The sequence below is a fragment of the Pungitius pungitius genome, chromosome 17, assembly GCF_949316345.1.
Source record: "Pungitius pungitius chromosome 17, fPunPun2.1, whole genome shotgun sequence".
In the NCBI taxonomy this organism is placed as follows: Eukaryota; Metazoa; Chordata; class Actinopteri; order Perciformes; family Gasterosteidae; genus Pungitius; species Pungitius pungitius.
Window position 1 is genome coordinate 18,154,001 of NC_084916.1, and position 14,508 is coordinate 18,168,508.

At 45.0% G+C, this 14,508-nt stretch overlaps 2 protein-coding genes across 3 annotated transcripts in view; both read left to right on the forward strand.

Moving 5' to 3' along the window:
* Positions 1-3: 3 nt before the first annotated feature.
* rfx5 (regulatory factor X, 5) lies at positions 4-11,357 on the forward strand. Of its 2 annotated transcripts, none has more exons than XM_037473770.2 (11): positions 4-394; positions 1,648-1,814; positions 1,896-1,929; positions 2,051-2,133; positions 2,227-2,349; positions 2,433-2,549; positions 4,534-4,612; positions 4,691-4,889; positions 4,986-5,068; positions 5,145-5,264; positions 5,406-11,357. In XM_037473770.2, the coding sequence occupies exons 2-11, from the start codon at positions 1,684-1,686 to the stop codon at positions 6,360-6,362; spliced, it is 1,926 nt and encodes a 641-aa protein (XP_037329667.2). In that variant the 5' UTR covers positions 4-394; positions 1,648-1,683; the 3' UTR covers positions 6,363-11,357. The 2 variants fall into 2 exon arrangements, with proteins under 2 accessions (XP_037329667.2, XP_037329668.2); XM_037473771.2 differs by lacking the exon at positions 4-394 and adding an exon at positions 422-704.
* A 3,010-nt stretch (positions 11,358-14,367) lies between these two features.
* The window catches only part of LOC119218932 (phosphatidylinositol 4-kinase beta-like), an 8,054-nt gene continuing 7,913 nt past the window's right edge, over positions 14,368-14,508 (forward strand). The window contains 1 exon segment of the mRNA XM_062558660.1: positions 14,368-14,372. Coding sequence (XP_062414644.1) covers positions 14,368-14,372 — 5 coding nt within the window.

The window sequence follows — 14,508 nt, forward strand, 5'->3', positions numbered from 1 at the left end:
CAATTATTTCGTAATACACTTTTTGTTTAAATGCTCTTGGGAAATATAGGATAAAGTAGAATTATATAGTCTGCCCTAGAGTGTGAAATATTAAACACAAACACGTTTATTTGCATGTATGTACGTAATGTTTTAACTGGCGGCTGTTGCCATGCAGATGTTGCGGGATAGTTTTGTAACTGGGCAGACCGGGAGAAGGCGTCCAATTGGAATAATCCATGTCAGGAAAATACTTCCAATCGACGAATGATATTCCAGCTGCTTTTGGTATCTGGGCAGACTGGTGCGGGTGGACCAATAGGAGTGGACGTTGGCTTTGTAGTCAGGCAGACATAACAAAGTCGGCCAATCACAAAAGAATCTGAAAGGGGATTTTTGCTGAATCTTTGCTCAGGTACTTTCTTTTTCTTTTTTAAATAAATACTCAAATGCGACTCACCGAATCGAGCATATATTATTACCAGAATAAATAAAAGGCTATCGGGAAATATTTTAAAATTAAAAATAGCCTTTAAAAACACGTTGAAAGGGTGTTTCGGTGCTTGCTAGCCAATGCTACCTGCTTAGCATACAGCTAGGCTGGTTAGCCGGTTAGCAGCTATCCGTTAGCTAGCAGCCACGTAGAAACGCGGCAAAATGTCAGCCGAACTGCTGCGACTCTCCGCGACGCGACGCCCTGCTCCCGGTCATTCTGTGTGTGCGCGGTGAGCCTCGCTCATGCCCCGGTGTCCGTTAGCCAGTTAGCTCGCCACTAGCACGTAGAGCGGGGTCGATGCGCGCGTGTGCGTTTTGTGAAGGTAAACGACAGGCGCATTACCACCGACCGAGTGCGCGCGGTAAACACTGTAACCACCGGCGGGTCACCGGCGGACACGTCGCGGCCGTTAGCGCGCACTCTCCGCTAGCTAACGTTAGCGTGTGTGTGCCCGCGTGTGGCTCCCCAGACAACATGCCTCCCGCCCGGCTAGTCGTAGTAACGGTTAACGGCGCGCCCCCCTCCCATGAGAGCGGGCCATGTGTCACCCCCCCGGCAGCCAGCGGGACTTCTGTGGTCTTTTCCCCGGCTGAGAGGGTGTTAGCGCGCGGTGACGGGACGCAGTCTGTCTGTCCCTCTCTGTCCTCATGTCCGTGTGTCCCTATTATTCTGACCGTTTGTCCCTCTGTCCATCATCCTCCTGCTGTCTGTCAGCCTGTCAGTCAATTCTTTCACATGTTTGGATTCATTTCTGACACACACACACACACACACACAAAAAGGCTATTTCACTATAAATATATTAAAGACATTTTTCTTTTTAAAGGATTTTACATTTTCATGCACTTTTGTTCATATATTGATCCTTTTGGTTTTTTTATTTTTAGATATATCTGATATTAACATATTTTAAAATTATCTGGATTTTTTTTTTTTTTACTTAGACTCTTACTTCTACTTTGATATTTTAACAAAATCATTTTTTATATATTCTACTCATATTTATTTCGATTTTTAAAACCTATTTCTACTTCAATTAATCGATTATAGGGGAAATAATCAGCAGATTTATCCATCCAGTTCAAAATGAGCTCCAGCTGAATTATAGAAATACAACGTTTTGCAGTTAAGCGATCAATCTATTGGTTCTTTTCATCCATTCATCTTCTCAGATGCTGCTGCCGCTCAGCGCCGGTTAGTCGGTCAAGATGTCGGAGGACCAGCGGGCCGAGGCTTCCCTCCAGGGGGGTAACCTGGAGGGGGGGGACGATGACCTCGGGGTAGGGGAGGGCAACACGGAGCCCAGCATGCTGCTGCAGAAACTCAAGAGTAACATCTCGTAAGAATGAGCTCCTTTAAACATATTGATTCTGACTTTTAGGTTTTCAATCAGGTTTAAATGTTGGTTTTCTCTCTGCAGGAAAAGTGTTCAAACCAAAGTGGACCAGATTCTGGTGAGAATTTAGTGTGTCTGTGCGTATGAGTGCGTCTCTTGCGTGTGTGTGTGTGTGTGTGTGTGTCTCACGTCTGTGTCGCTCTGTACGTGTGTGTGTGTCCTCTGCTTTTCTTCTTCAGATCGATGTCCAGCGGTTCTCTGACAACGATAAGCTGTACCTTTACCTCCAGCTGCCCTCTGGACCCTCTTCTGGAGACAAGAGGTCAGACCTGCTCTGCTGCTGGTCCATCACAGGACTCATTACTGTCCTAACATCTGTGTGTGTGTGTGTGTGTGTGTGTGTGTGTGTGTGTAGTGGCAGTGACTCCGCCTCCTTCAACACAGCTGACCAGCTCCACACCTGTAACTGGATCCGGAGTCACCTGGAGGAGCATTGTGACACGTGTCTGCCGAAACAGGACGTCTACGAGACCTACAGGTGAGCCAACTCCAACAGAGGACCCCTCTGCCTGTCCCTCCGGAGAACCTGCGTCATGTGACCCTTTGTGTCTGTCCCTGCAGGAGACACTGTGAGAACCTGCAGCATCGACCTCTGAGCGCCGCTAACTTCGGGAAGATCATCAGAGACATCTTCCCAAACATCAAGGCCCGGCGGCTCGGCGGCAGAGGACAGTCCAAATATCCTCCAAGCAGCTCGATGTAGATACATAGATACAGATTTTATATATATTTATAGTGTAAAGGAGGTAAAACCCCACCGTTCGGATCAGCAAAGAAAAGGGGAGGAGTCAAATATGTTTCCATTTATTAAGTAAAGAGTTGAAAATCCTTTAAGCAAAGAACTGTTGGCTTGTGTCACTTTATAGATACGTGTATGTCTACAGCAGCCCAACAGATGCTGTAATAGTGGGATCCAGATGTGTGTTTCTCTGTAAACAACGCGGCACGCTGTGATGTTTAGTCCCCCTCCCTGAGCCGCCATTAGAATCAGAAATATATGTATATATATATATATACACTCACCGGCCACTTTATTAGGTACCCCATGCTAGTAACGGGTTGGACCCCCTTTTGCCTTCAGAACTGCCTCAATTCTTCGTGGCATAGATTCAACAAGGTGCTGGAAGCATTCCTCAGGGAGTTTGGTCCATATTGACATGATGGCATCACACAGTTGCCGCAGATTTGTCGGCTGCACATCCATGATGCGAATCTCCCGTTCCACCACATCCCAAAGATGCTCTATTGGATTGAGATCTGGTGATTGTGGAGGCCATTTGAGTACAGCGAACTCATTGTCATGTTCAAGAAACCAGTCTGAGATGATTCCAGCTTTATGACATGGCGCTTTATCCTGCTGAAAGTAGCCATCAGAAGTTGGGTACATTGTGGTCATAAAGGGATGGACATGATCAGCAACAATACTCAGGTAGGCTGTGGCGTTGCAACGATGCTCAATTGGTACCAAGGGGCCCAAAGAGTGCCAAGAAAATATTCCCCACACCATGACACCACCACCACCAGCCTGAACCGTTGATACAAGGCAGGATGGATCCATGCTTTCATGTTGTAGACGCCAAATTCTGACCCTACCATCCGAATGTCGCAGCAGAAATCAAGACTCATCAGACCAGGCAACGTTTTTCCAATCTTCTATTGTCCAATTTCGATGAGCTTGTGCAAATTGTAGCCTCAGTTTCCTGTTCTTAGCTGAAAGGAGTGGCACCCGGTGTGGTCTTCTGCTGCTGTAGCCCATCTGCCTCAAAGTTGGACGTACTGTGCGTTCAGAGATGCTCTTATGCCCACCTTGGTTGTAACGGGTGGTTATTTGAGTCACTGTTGCCCTTCTATCAGCTCGAACCAGTCTGGCCATTCTCCTCTGACCTCTGGCATCAACAAGGCATTTCCGCCCACAGAACTGCCGCTCACTGGATGTTTTTTCTTTTTCGGACCATTCTCTGTAAACCCTAGAGATGGTTGTGCGTGAAAATCCCAGTAGATTAGCAGTTTCTGAAATACTCAGACCAGCCCTTCTGGCACCAACAATCATGCCACGTTCAAAGTCACTCAAATCACCTTTCTTCCCCATACTGATGCTCGGTTTGAACTGCAGGAGATTGTCTTGACAATGTCTACATGCCTAAATGCACTGAGTTGCCGCCATGTGATTGGCTGCTTAGAAATTAAGTGTTAACGAGCAGTTGGACAGGTGTACCTAATAAAGTGGCCGGTGAGTGTATATTAGAGCTGCGTGTTACCCACACTCAGTCTGCAGAGGACACCACTGTGTCCCTAAGGGACAGTGGTTTGAAGACGTCCTGCTAAATGATGCAAAGTGCACGAGGACATCAGGAAGAGACACTAGTTCAACATGTGTTCAAAATAACATTAACAATTATCTAAAATACACACTTTACAAATGAATTACTCATTACTTTTAAGATTTAGTCTACCTGAATAAAAACTTTAATTAAAAATAACATTGAAACAACAAAATTCATTAATCAAGATGAATGAATTCACTAAAATGTGTGATTAATGAGTTAATTTATCTAATCTACTGACAGCCCTAATAGATATACTATGTGTATAAAACAAAGTTACACTGAGATCCCACGAGTGTAAATGTCCGTCAGTTATTCCCTAAACCGCCCGGCAACACGTACTGTTACAGCGGCATCAGGAGGAGGACGGTCCTGAACATGCCTCTGCTGCCCCCCCTGGACCTGAAGAGTGACCCGGTACACACACACACACACACACACTAGTGTCTGAGGAGGTGCACGCTGCCCCCTCACAGCTTTCCCCTCCCTCCTCAGGCCGAGCTGACGGAGCTGGTCCAGACGTACAAACAGGAAGTGACGGAGGCGGCGTGCGAGCTCATCTGCGACTGGGCGCAGAAGATCCTGAAGCGCTCGTTCGACACCGTGGTGGAAATCGCCCGCTACCTGATCCAGGAGCACCTGGTGAACCCGCGGTGCAGCCGGGCCGAGCTGGTGACCTCCGCCGCGCTCGCAGGTGGGTGTGACTGTGAACTATGACATCACAGCTCCGAATATGACATCAGGCTCGAACGGTTCACATGTTAAAACGTGGTCATTAATTCGCCTCCAGGAGCGCCGGCCAAACCCCACAAGGTCATCAAGAAGACGCCCCTCCCCTCCAGAGCCGACGGCGAGGGAGCCGGCGACCACAAGGTGACCTCTGCGGCTCCGGCCTCTCTCATTGGTCGCTCTGCGATGATGCTAACTGCTACGTCCTGTCTGTCCGCAGAAGGAGCTCGGAGACTCCTCGTCCAAGTCTGGAGACAGATCGACGTCTGCTGCCAAGCCTTCGTCCCTGGAGGCTCCTCCTCCCTCCTCCTGCTCCTCCTCTTCCTCGCTGCGTCCGGCGGTACGCTTTGATTTATGGGTGACATCATCGAGATGCTTCTGTTAATTTACTGTCATTTTAGGATTCAACATATTTACACAGCTATAGATCATCCGATCAATGAGTTACTGATCAGATCAATAAGAGCACTTCCTGTTGCAGGTGGAGGCATTCATGAAGCAATTACCCAGAATCCTCCCTCGCAGCTCCGTCCCTGATAAGACTCAGCTCTCCGTTCGCTCCTCTCCGCCCTCATTGGTTCCCAGAGAATCCTCCGGGGTCAACGCCGCCGGAGTGAAGGTCATCGCCATGGCGACGCTGCCCCAGCAGCAGGGCGGGCCCCTCCCGGTGATGATCCTGCCTCAGGGCTGTCTGTCGTATGAGTGCGAGAAGGTGGCTCCGCCCCCTCTTCCTTTAGCACCTCCCCCTCAGCAGCACACCTCTGCGTGCCCCACGTCCGTGCTGCAGAAGCCACGAGGGAACGGAAACAAGCGCCCCCTGGATGCCGTGGCGTCGGGCAGCGGCTCAGTGGGCGTGTCCACCGCCTCGCCGGTCAAGCGGAAACGCGGCCGACCTCGGAAACCTCGCCCGGAGGAAGCCCTTCCTGCTCCTCCTCCTCCTCCAGCCGCTCTTTCTCCCAAACCCCCCCTCCCCCCGCCCGTCATCACCTCCGTCCCCGGCGGCGTCATCCAGAAAGCCTCCTCCTCGCAGCCGGTGCTGGAGCTGCTGATCCAGGAGCAGCCGGGGCTCCTTCCGTCGGAGACCAAGCCGGTCCGCCCGCTGCTGTTCCTCCAGAGCCCGGCGGGGAACCCCGGCTGGGAGCTGACGGGACGCCCCCCCCCGATGGTGGAGGTCATCCAGAAGGCCCCGGGGCCCGGCAACAACAACTCCACTCCTCCACCCGCCACCCATCTCCATGCTCTCCCTCCGCCCAGGCTGCACCAGGAGCGGGGGGAGGTGGAGATAACGCTGACACCAGTGGAGCTGGACGTCAACCCCCCCCCCTCCTCCTCCTCCTCCTCCTCCGCTGCCACCTCCTCCTCCTTCTGCTCCATCACTGTGGTGAAGAGTGAGGAAGAGCCAGAGAACAGCACCTCCTCAAAAAAAGGGTCTCACTAGCGCTTGTCGACACATAAGCCCCGCCCCCTCTTCCTCATTGGTGGAAATCCCAGATTGAGCCAATGGAGGAGGAGGAATGAAGCCAAACCAGCGACTGTGAAACTGCACGTCTGGAAGCAGGAAAGCTTCCTCTCTTCCATCTTCGCCTCCAGACTTCACATTCGGAGGTTTTTCAGTCGCTTCACCTGATGAAAAAAATCCAGTGACACAAAGAAAGGAGGAAAAGCGGAGGAAGGGAAGGAGACAAGTGAACAGGATGAAATCAGCCTGATGGTACTACGGGTCAGAACCTTGTGAAGGTTCTTTGTGCTAAATACCAAGCTCCGCCTCCATTCACCTTCTTTCTGTTCTCAAACATTCCTGAATGAAGGTGAATCGAAGCTGTGTGTGTGTGTGTGTGTGTGTGTGTGTGTGTGTGTGTGTGTGTGTGTGTGTGTGTGTGTGTGTGTGTGTGTGTGTGTGTGTGTCAGAAATATTCATTCATACATTCATTCATTTATTCATCCCTGCATTCTGAACTCTGATGTTTGGATGTCAGGTCTCTGGTGGGCGGCGACCATATTTGTAGTTTAATGGCCTATTTCCATCAGTCTTTTTTTAATTTGATATATATTTATATTCTAGTGCAGACAAAAACTTTAAGGTATATACAATACAATTAGTTTATTCTGAGAAAGAATTAGAGGAAGTTTGGAAGATAAAAGACTATTACAGGAAGTGTGGAAGATAAAAGACTATTACAGGAAGTGTGGAAGATAAAAGACTATTACAGGAAGTGTGGAAGATAAAAGACTATTACAGGAAGTGTGGAAGATAAAAGACTAGAGGAAGTGTGGAAGATAAAAGACTTACAGGAAGTGTGGAAGATAAAAGACTATTAGAGGAAGTGTGGAAGATAAAAGACTATTACAGGAAGTGTGGAAGATAAAAGACTAGAGGAAGTGTGGAAGATAAAAGACTTACAGGAAGTGTGGAAGATAAAAGACTATTAGAGGAAGTGTGGAAGATAAAAGACTATTACAGGAAGTGTGGAAGATAAAAGACTAGAGGAAGTGTGGAAGATAAAAGACTTACAGGAAGTGTGGAAGATAAAAGACTATTAGAGGAAGTGTGGAAGATAAAAGACTATTACAGGAAGTGTGGAAGATAAAAGACTAGAGGAAGTGTGGAAGATAAAAGACTTACAGGAAGTGTGGAAGATAAAAGACTATTAGAGGAAGTGTGGAAGATAAAAGACTATTACAGGAAGTGTGGAAGATAAAAGACTATTAGAGGAAGTGTGGAAGATAAAAGACTATTAGAGGAAGTGTGGAAGATAAAAGACTATTACAGGAAGTGTGGAAGATAAAAGACTAGAGGAAGTGTGGAAGATAAAAGACTATTACAGGAAGTCTGTTGGAGGAAGTATGGAAGATAGAACGGGTCTCACGTGATTCCCGTTAGCACTTACCTAGCCTCAAAATGTCCTCCCGTGTTCCAGGAACTAGATGGTCATGAGACAGTTTGTGGCGTCTTGGTTAAAGTTAACTTCCTGAATCGTGGCCTTTAACGAGTTGTCGCCTTTTGCCGATGTGACAACTCAGCGTCTTTCTTTCATCCCGTCGATGTAAACAGTGTTTTCAAGTTTTATAAAGAAGAAACAAGACAATATCGAGAGCTCAGAGAAAACCTAATCTGTTCCTGTTATAATATAATTAATGTCCAAAAGATCAATAAAAACAGAACGATTTGAGATCAGATAACTGAGGATGAAATCCTTAAAGAATTTGTCGTTATTGAACGAGAAGCAAAACCGTCAAATGTTTGGTCAGTAAAATAATTTTCCTGATTAGGGTTCTGCGTTATCGTTAATCCGTTATTAGCAAATGACTCATAAGAGAAAATATTATTACTGTATAATTCTAATATCGCCATAACTTCCTTTCAACTTTAATATTTGTGCCAACGCTTACACATCAAAGTGTGTGTGCGTGTGTGCGTGTGTGTGTGTGTGTGTGTGTGCGCGTGTGTGTGTGTGTGTGTGTGTGTGTGTGTTCCGAGAGCATCGGGTTGTTTTAAAGCGAGGCCCAAAAAAGATTTCAGACTGTTAAAGTGAAACCTGTTGCATGATGGGAAAGTAGCGTCACATTTTTGTACTTACCGAAGTGAAGTGCCATCATGAGGAGCATCGCCGAGGCTCCGCCCCCTTTCAGACCGACCTGAAACAATGAAAAGTTTGCACTGTTAAAACATAGAAAGAGACAGAAAGACGTTGTGTGTTGTTCATCTGTGTTTCTACGTATCTCTGCTGGTTCTGTTCGTACAGAACATCACTTCCTGCAGTTTACCGTTTAAACTCAACCAGACGCCAGAGGACACATTTCCAACAGGAAGTGATTCCTAAAGACATCAGTATAACTCCAAATAACTTAGGTAGTCACATGACCCGAAGTCACAACACTCACCCAGACTTATATGGCTTGATTTTGGACTAGTTAGTCTTGATGGTCCCAGGAGAACCTTGTTGGACTCACTCAGAGACCACTGTTAAAGACTCAAGAGCAACTCTAGGGTTCAAGTTGCTTATGCTGTCCAACAAGTTGTCTGGTCATCCGTCCTCATCCGTCCTCACAGTCCTGGATCAATATCCTCAAACTGTTCCTCCGAAACTCAAAGCGTCTTGTTCTAGAGTCGATCCAAAGGTTCCTGCTGCCGGACCTGCTGCGCTGGATGTGAAGACTTCGGTTTAGTCTGATTCGGTTCGGTGTGATCAGGTCTAGTCCGGTTTAGTCAGTTGTGGTCTGGTTTGGTCCGGTTTGGTCTGGTTTGGTCCTGGCATTAGGAGCCCGGGTCTGAGAGGGTCGTAGGACTCTCTCACTGTGGAGGTGAGATGCTAAAATCAACGGATCAGGTGCGTCGACCTTGAGGGAGCAGACTCAGCGACGCAGCTTCCTCTGATGTCACTTCCTGTGCTTGATCTGTCACTCAGTGGTTTATTATTTACATCCTTATGGTTTAAGTTAAAACTCAAATCTGTTACAGCATGAAATAGTTCAGTTCTCAGCTTGTAGACGTCACATGGTTCGAAGGAAGGAAACAGGAAGTACAAGTTGAGCCATCAGGAGACCCCCAAAGCTGCTTTCACCAAATGCAGAGTCATTTTCAAGATCTTTGTACAATAAATCTGTCCAATTAAATAACCGCGCAGATTTAAAACCCAAATGGCGTTATTGTGAGGGGGCTACAACGTTAGCTTAGCATCCGTCAAACCAGACTCCCTCCAGGAAACAAGCATTTAAAAGTGTTCACTCGCTATGGAGAGAAATGACACAACTTGAATCCAGACTATGAATCGGCTTCATGAATCACAACAAACTGGTTATTTTGTGTTGGTTCAGCTGGTGAACCAATGGTTATCAATAAACACTAACCCCCCCCCCCCCCCCCGATCAATACCTTTAATCTGCTCTGCAAACCATCCGCTTGAAATGCGAGTTCAAGACGCAGTTTAGTTATTTTTTCTTAATGCTCAATGTAGCGTGAAGAAAAAACGCAAAGCACTTAAATAAAGTCGAGATGGCGTTTTCCTGGTCAAACACTGGTTACTATGACAACAATGATGATGATCACCATGGTACTTTCCTATCAACGATCCACTCAGATTTAAGTGATCTGATTTGAGTAGTCGGTCGGTGCTGATGCATTCTGGGTAATGGGGTCCTCGGCGCCGACCAGGACTCCTGACGAGACACATTTTAGAGCTTCATGCCGCCATTTTCTTGTTTATTTCTCCTTTTTGTTGTTGTTGCCGTTTGTCGTTGCTCTCGTATAACTTTTTGATGTGCAGATTTTATTATTATTGTTAATGCTACTGTTGCTATGGAGACGAATATGTTTGCTCTATGTTGGCTTCCTGCATGGTTTTATTTCCTGTGACTGTTGTGAATGATTAACTTTAAACTTTAGTTTTTCTTTCTGTGTAATGAGCTGGTCTTTTTGTGTTTTTTTGCACTTTACTCCTTTTGAAAGTAAATATTTAGTCCAAAACAAAGTTAAAGGAGCAGTGTGTAAAGTTCAGTGAGGATATATTGAAGATCAAATCCATCTTTCTACTGCAGTCGTGACTCGTTCAGGGACCTCAAATTAAACTGTTAAAGATCGTAGTTGATGAGCCACGACGTTAGTGCAGATTTCTATTAGTGGATCTCGTGATGTTGTTTAATATCAAAACTACACACACACACACACACAACATCGACAACAATCATTGCTGCAAATAAAATATGTGAGTAGAGTAGAAAACGTGATCAATAACTCTGCAAACATGAAACTAATCAGACCGTAGTTCTTCATCTTCTTCACTCAGAAGTATGAGACCCACCAGATGTCTCTAAAACAAACACACTGTCCCTTTAACACCCCCCGGTTGTTTTCATGTTTTGTTTACTTGTTTGTTTTGTTGTGAGAAACCGAAATGTGACAGAAGACAGAACATTAATTTGAATCTATTTTCCTACGATGAATAAAGGAAGACGTTCACTGGCACATGAACCAAATCCGTTGATACGCTTCTTTTATGCCTCGTTTACTCACTTCCTTTCCTTCTTTCTTTCAGTTTGCTCTTCATTCCTTTCCTTTTGTCTCCTTCATTCTCCTGTTTTGTCTTCCTTTCTTTGTCCTTTCTTTCCTCTTTTATTTCATGTTAATTAGTTTTTCTTCTTTTCCTTTATTGCATGTCCTCCCTTTTCCTTCCTCTTTGATTTCCTTTGTCATCTCTCCTTCTTTCATTTGCTTCTCTTCCTCAAAGCTTCTCTTCTCTTGTTTCCTATCTTTAGATCTAAGTATCGACTCATAATTATCACAGTAGAAATACTACAGTATGTGTTACAGCAGGGTGTCACACGCATTTCAGGTTTGGGTCATCTTAATGCCTTCAAGTATTACTTTACATGATTTACTTTAATGAATTGTAATGTTTTTATAGGTTTAGGTTCAAATAAATCTGCAAACAGGAAAATTCAATGATTCAAGCAATGGTTTAAAACAGTAAAAATGGAAAAAAAACACAAAGTATATTTTAAGTCAACTAGATTATCAAATATTAGTTCAGAAAATCAGTCGGGGTGTGGTTTTGGTCCAATCTGAACCAGAACCAGAATCTCAACCGAAACCAGCTGACCCATGAAGTTAAACTGGAGTGAAACCGGAACTGGCTGGGTGAAGTCTTCAAAACAAAAGCATCGAATGTACCGTAAAAGGAACTAAAACACGAGCTCGTCAAACTATAAAAGCAAAATCCCTTGAAATCCAACTCTGGAGGAAATGTACTAAAACAAAAAGGCAGAGTAAGACAGAAATACAAATAAATGTTTTATAATGACTTATTTTATTATTGTATTAGTATTCATTATCGGTCACATGCTATATTTCTCGGAACCTTTATTGTGTAAGCAGTGACCGGAAGCGCCGCTGTTTTGCGCTGCGTTTGTCGTGTGGATGGATGTTGCGTCACGAGTGGAGCCGATCCGAGCAGAGCCAGGCCACAACACCCGGACCAGATGGACCAGCTTGGTGCCTGAAACCCCGGACTGAGATCCGGACTACACCCGGGACTAAAAGCCTCGATCCAACCCGGAACCTCCCGACACGGCACCGGACCGAACCCCGAGTCTCCGGATTCTCAACCGGAGCGAAGACGCGTCAGCGGCCGGTAGCTCTTCTTCTTCTTCTTCTTCTTCTTCTTCTTCTTCTTCTGCGGATGTTTTCATTCTCTTTTGACGTTTCTGTCCCGGTGTTTTAGTTGTTGTTGTTGTTTTAGTCGTCACCGAGCTAGCTGTTAGCCGTTAGCATTGATCTGTTCCGGTGGTGAGTCCCCGGGCTGAGGGCCCGCTGCCGTCCGGCTCTCCTCCTCCTTCCTCCGGCTTGTTTTCATGAGGAGGGAGCGGCTCCTCCTGTAGTACTAGGACAATACTAGTACAATACTAATAGTACTGGAACAATACTACTACCATACTAGTACCATACTAATAGTACTAAAACAATAGTACTACACTACTAACAAATGGTAGCACTTAAATTGTACTTATAATGGCACTTTTCTATAACGTGTTTTGTAACTGCTTATTTGATGAAAAATGTACTTTGTTACTTGTTCTTCTGAGTTTGTATCTATGTGGAAATGATTGTACTTATTGTACGTCGCTTTGGATAAAAGCGTCAGCTAAATGACATGTAATGTAATAGTACTAGAACAATACTGCTACGATACTAGTACAATACTAATAGTAGTGCAATACGAATAGTTCTAGAACAATGCTGATAGTACTAGTACAATACTAGTACTATTCTCCTATGGTACTAGAACAATACTACTACAATATAAGTAATATTCTTATATAGTACAATACTAGTACAATACTAATAGTACTAGGACAATACTAAAAATATTCTCCAATGGTACGAGTACAATACTGATAGTACTAGAACACTACTACTACAATACAAGTACTATTCCCATATAGTACCAGAACAATACTACACTACTAGTACAACACTAGTACTATTCTCCTATAGTACTAGTAAAAATATCCTGTGGTACTATTCTTGTATAATACTATTCTACTATATTACTAATACTATCCTCTTCTAGTACTCTTCGTCTATAACACTATTATCTTGCAGTACCAGTACTGTTCTCCTACAATACTTTTCTCCTATAGTACGTTTTTCCTGATACTGTTATCCTATAGTACTACTACAACTACTCCAATGAAACCTGTAAAATACAAAAACAGATCAGGTTTATCAGACAGTGAACAAACAAGTCAACAGATGTGTGTGTGTGTGATGTGTTCCAGATGTGTGTGTGTGTGATGTGTTCCAGATGTGTGTGTGTGATGCGTTCCAGATGTGTGTGTGTGTGATGTGTTCCAGATGTGTGTGTGTGTGTGATGTGTTCCAGATGTGTGTGTGATGTGTTCCAGATGTGTGTGTGTGTGATGTGTTCCAGATGTGTGTGTGTGTGATGTGTTCCAGATGTGTGTGTGATGTGTTCCAGATGTGTGTGTGTGTGATGTGTTCCAGATGTGTGTGTGTGATGCGTTCCAGATGTGTGTGTGTGATGCGTTCCAGATGTGTGTGTGTGTGATGGGTTCCAGATGTGTGTGTGTGATGTGTTCCAGATGTGTGTGTGTGTGATGTGTTCCAGATGTGTGTGTGTGATGCGTTCCAGATGTGTGTGTGTGTGATGGGTTCCAGATGTGTGTGTGATGTGTTCCAGATGTGTGTGTGTGTGATGTGTTCCAGATGTGTGTGTGATGTGTTCCAGATGTGTGTGATGGGTTCCAGATGTGTGTGTGTGATGTGTTCCAGATGTGTGTGTGTGTGTGTGTGATGTGTTCCAGATGTGTGTGTGTGCGATGTGTTCCAGATGTGTGTGTGATGTGTTCCAGATGTGTGTGTGTTCCAGATGTGTGTGTGTGTGTGTGATGTATTCCAGATGTGTGTGTGTGTGTGTGATGTATTCCAGATGTGTGTGTGTGTGTGTGAGCGGTGGGCGACTTCTCTCCTTTTAGTATTTCTTTTCATCCTGCTTTATACTTTTTACTACATTTATTATTCCGATTATTAATCAATGACTATGATCAGTGAGAGTTTAAATACCACATTTACTCATCTAATAGTCAGCTGTCATAGTGATTAAAAATGATCGTTTGACATGTGAAATAATCCGAGTACTTCCTGTTTCTTCTGATCAGCCATTTGACCTTTAAACTGTTGATTGGTCGTCACCCTGGCGATCAATAAAGAGCTGATAAGAACATAGAGTTTGACCTTCAGCTGAAGGGAAGTGATTGTGAGGGACTTTGAATAACCAATAATCAATAACCAGGATTCTGAGTTCAAACCAGTCACACTTCATGACATCGTCATCATCGTTGTGATCAGGATCAATAACAACGTCACCAGCACACACTACTACCACTGATACTAGTACTACTACCATTACTTAACTTCTCACAGGTACATGTGGTACTTTTTAATGTACTGCTGGAAGCTGACCGTAGCGCCTAAATGCTAGCTTAGCTTAGCATAAAAGCAGCTGCTGTTGTCTCCTTAAAACGCCGCTAGAACGAGCAAAGAGTGAAGAGCATCGTCATGGAAACCG

What these genes read in the sequence shown, in the direction of transcription:
- rfx5 (XM_037473770.2), top strand. Translation starts at nt 1,684, where the DNA reads ATGTCGGAGGACCAGCGGGCCGAGGCTTCCCTCCAGGGGGGTAACCTG. An exon ending in CCAAAGTGGACCAGATTCTG is followed by an intron (nt 1,930 to 2,050) that starts GTGAGAATTTAG and finishes TTTCTTCTTCAG; the next exon opens with ATCGATGTCCAGCGGTTCTC. An exon ending in GACGTCTACGAGACCTACAG is followed by an intron (nt 2,350 to 2,432) that starts GTGAGCCAACTC and finishes CTGTCCCTGCAG; the next exon opens with GAGACACTGTGAGAACCTGC.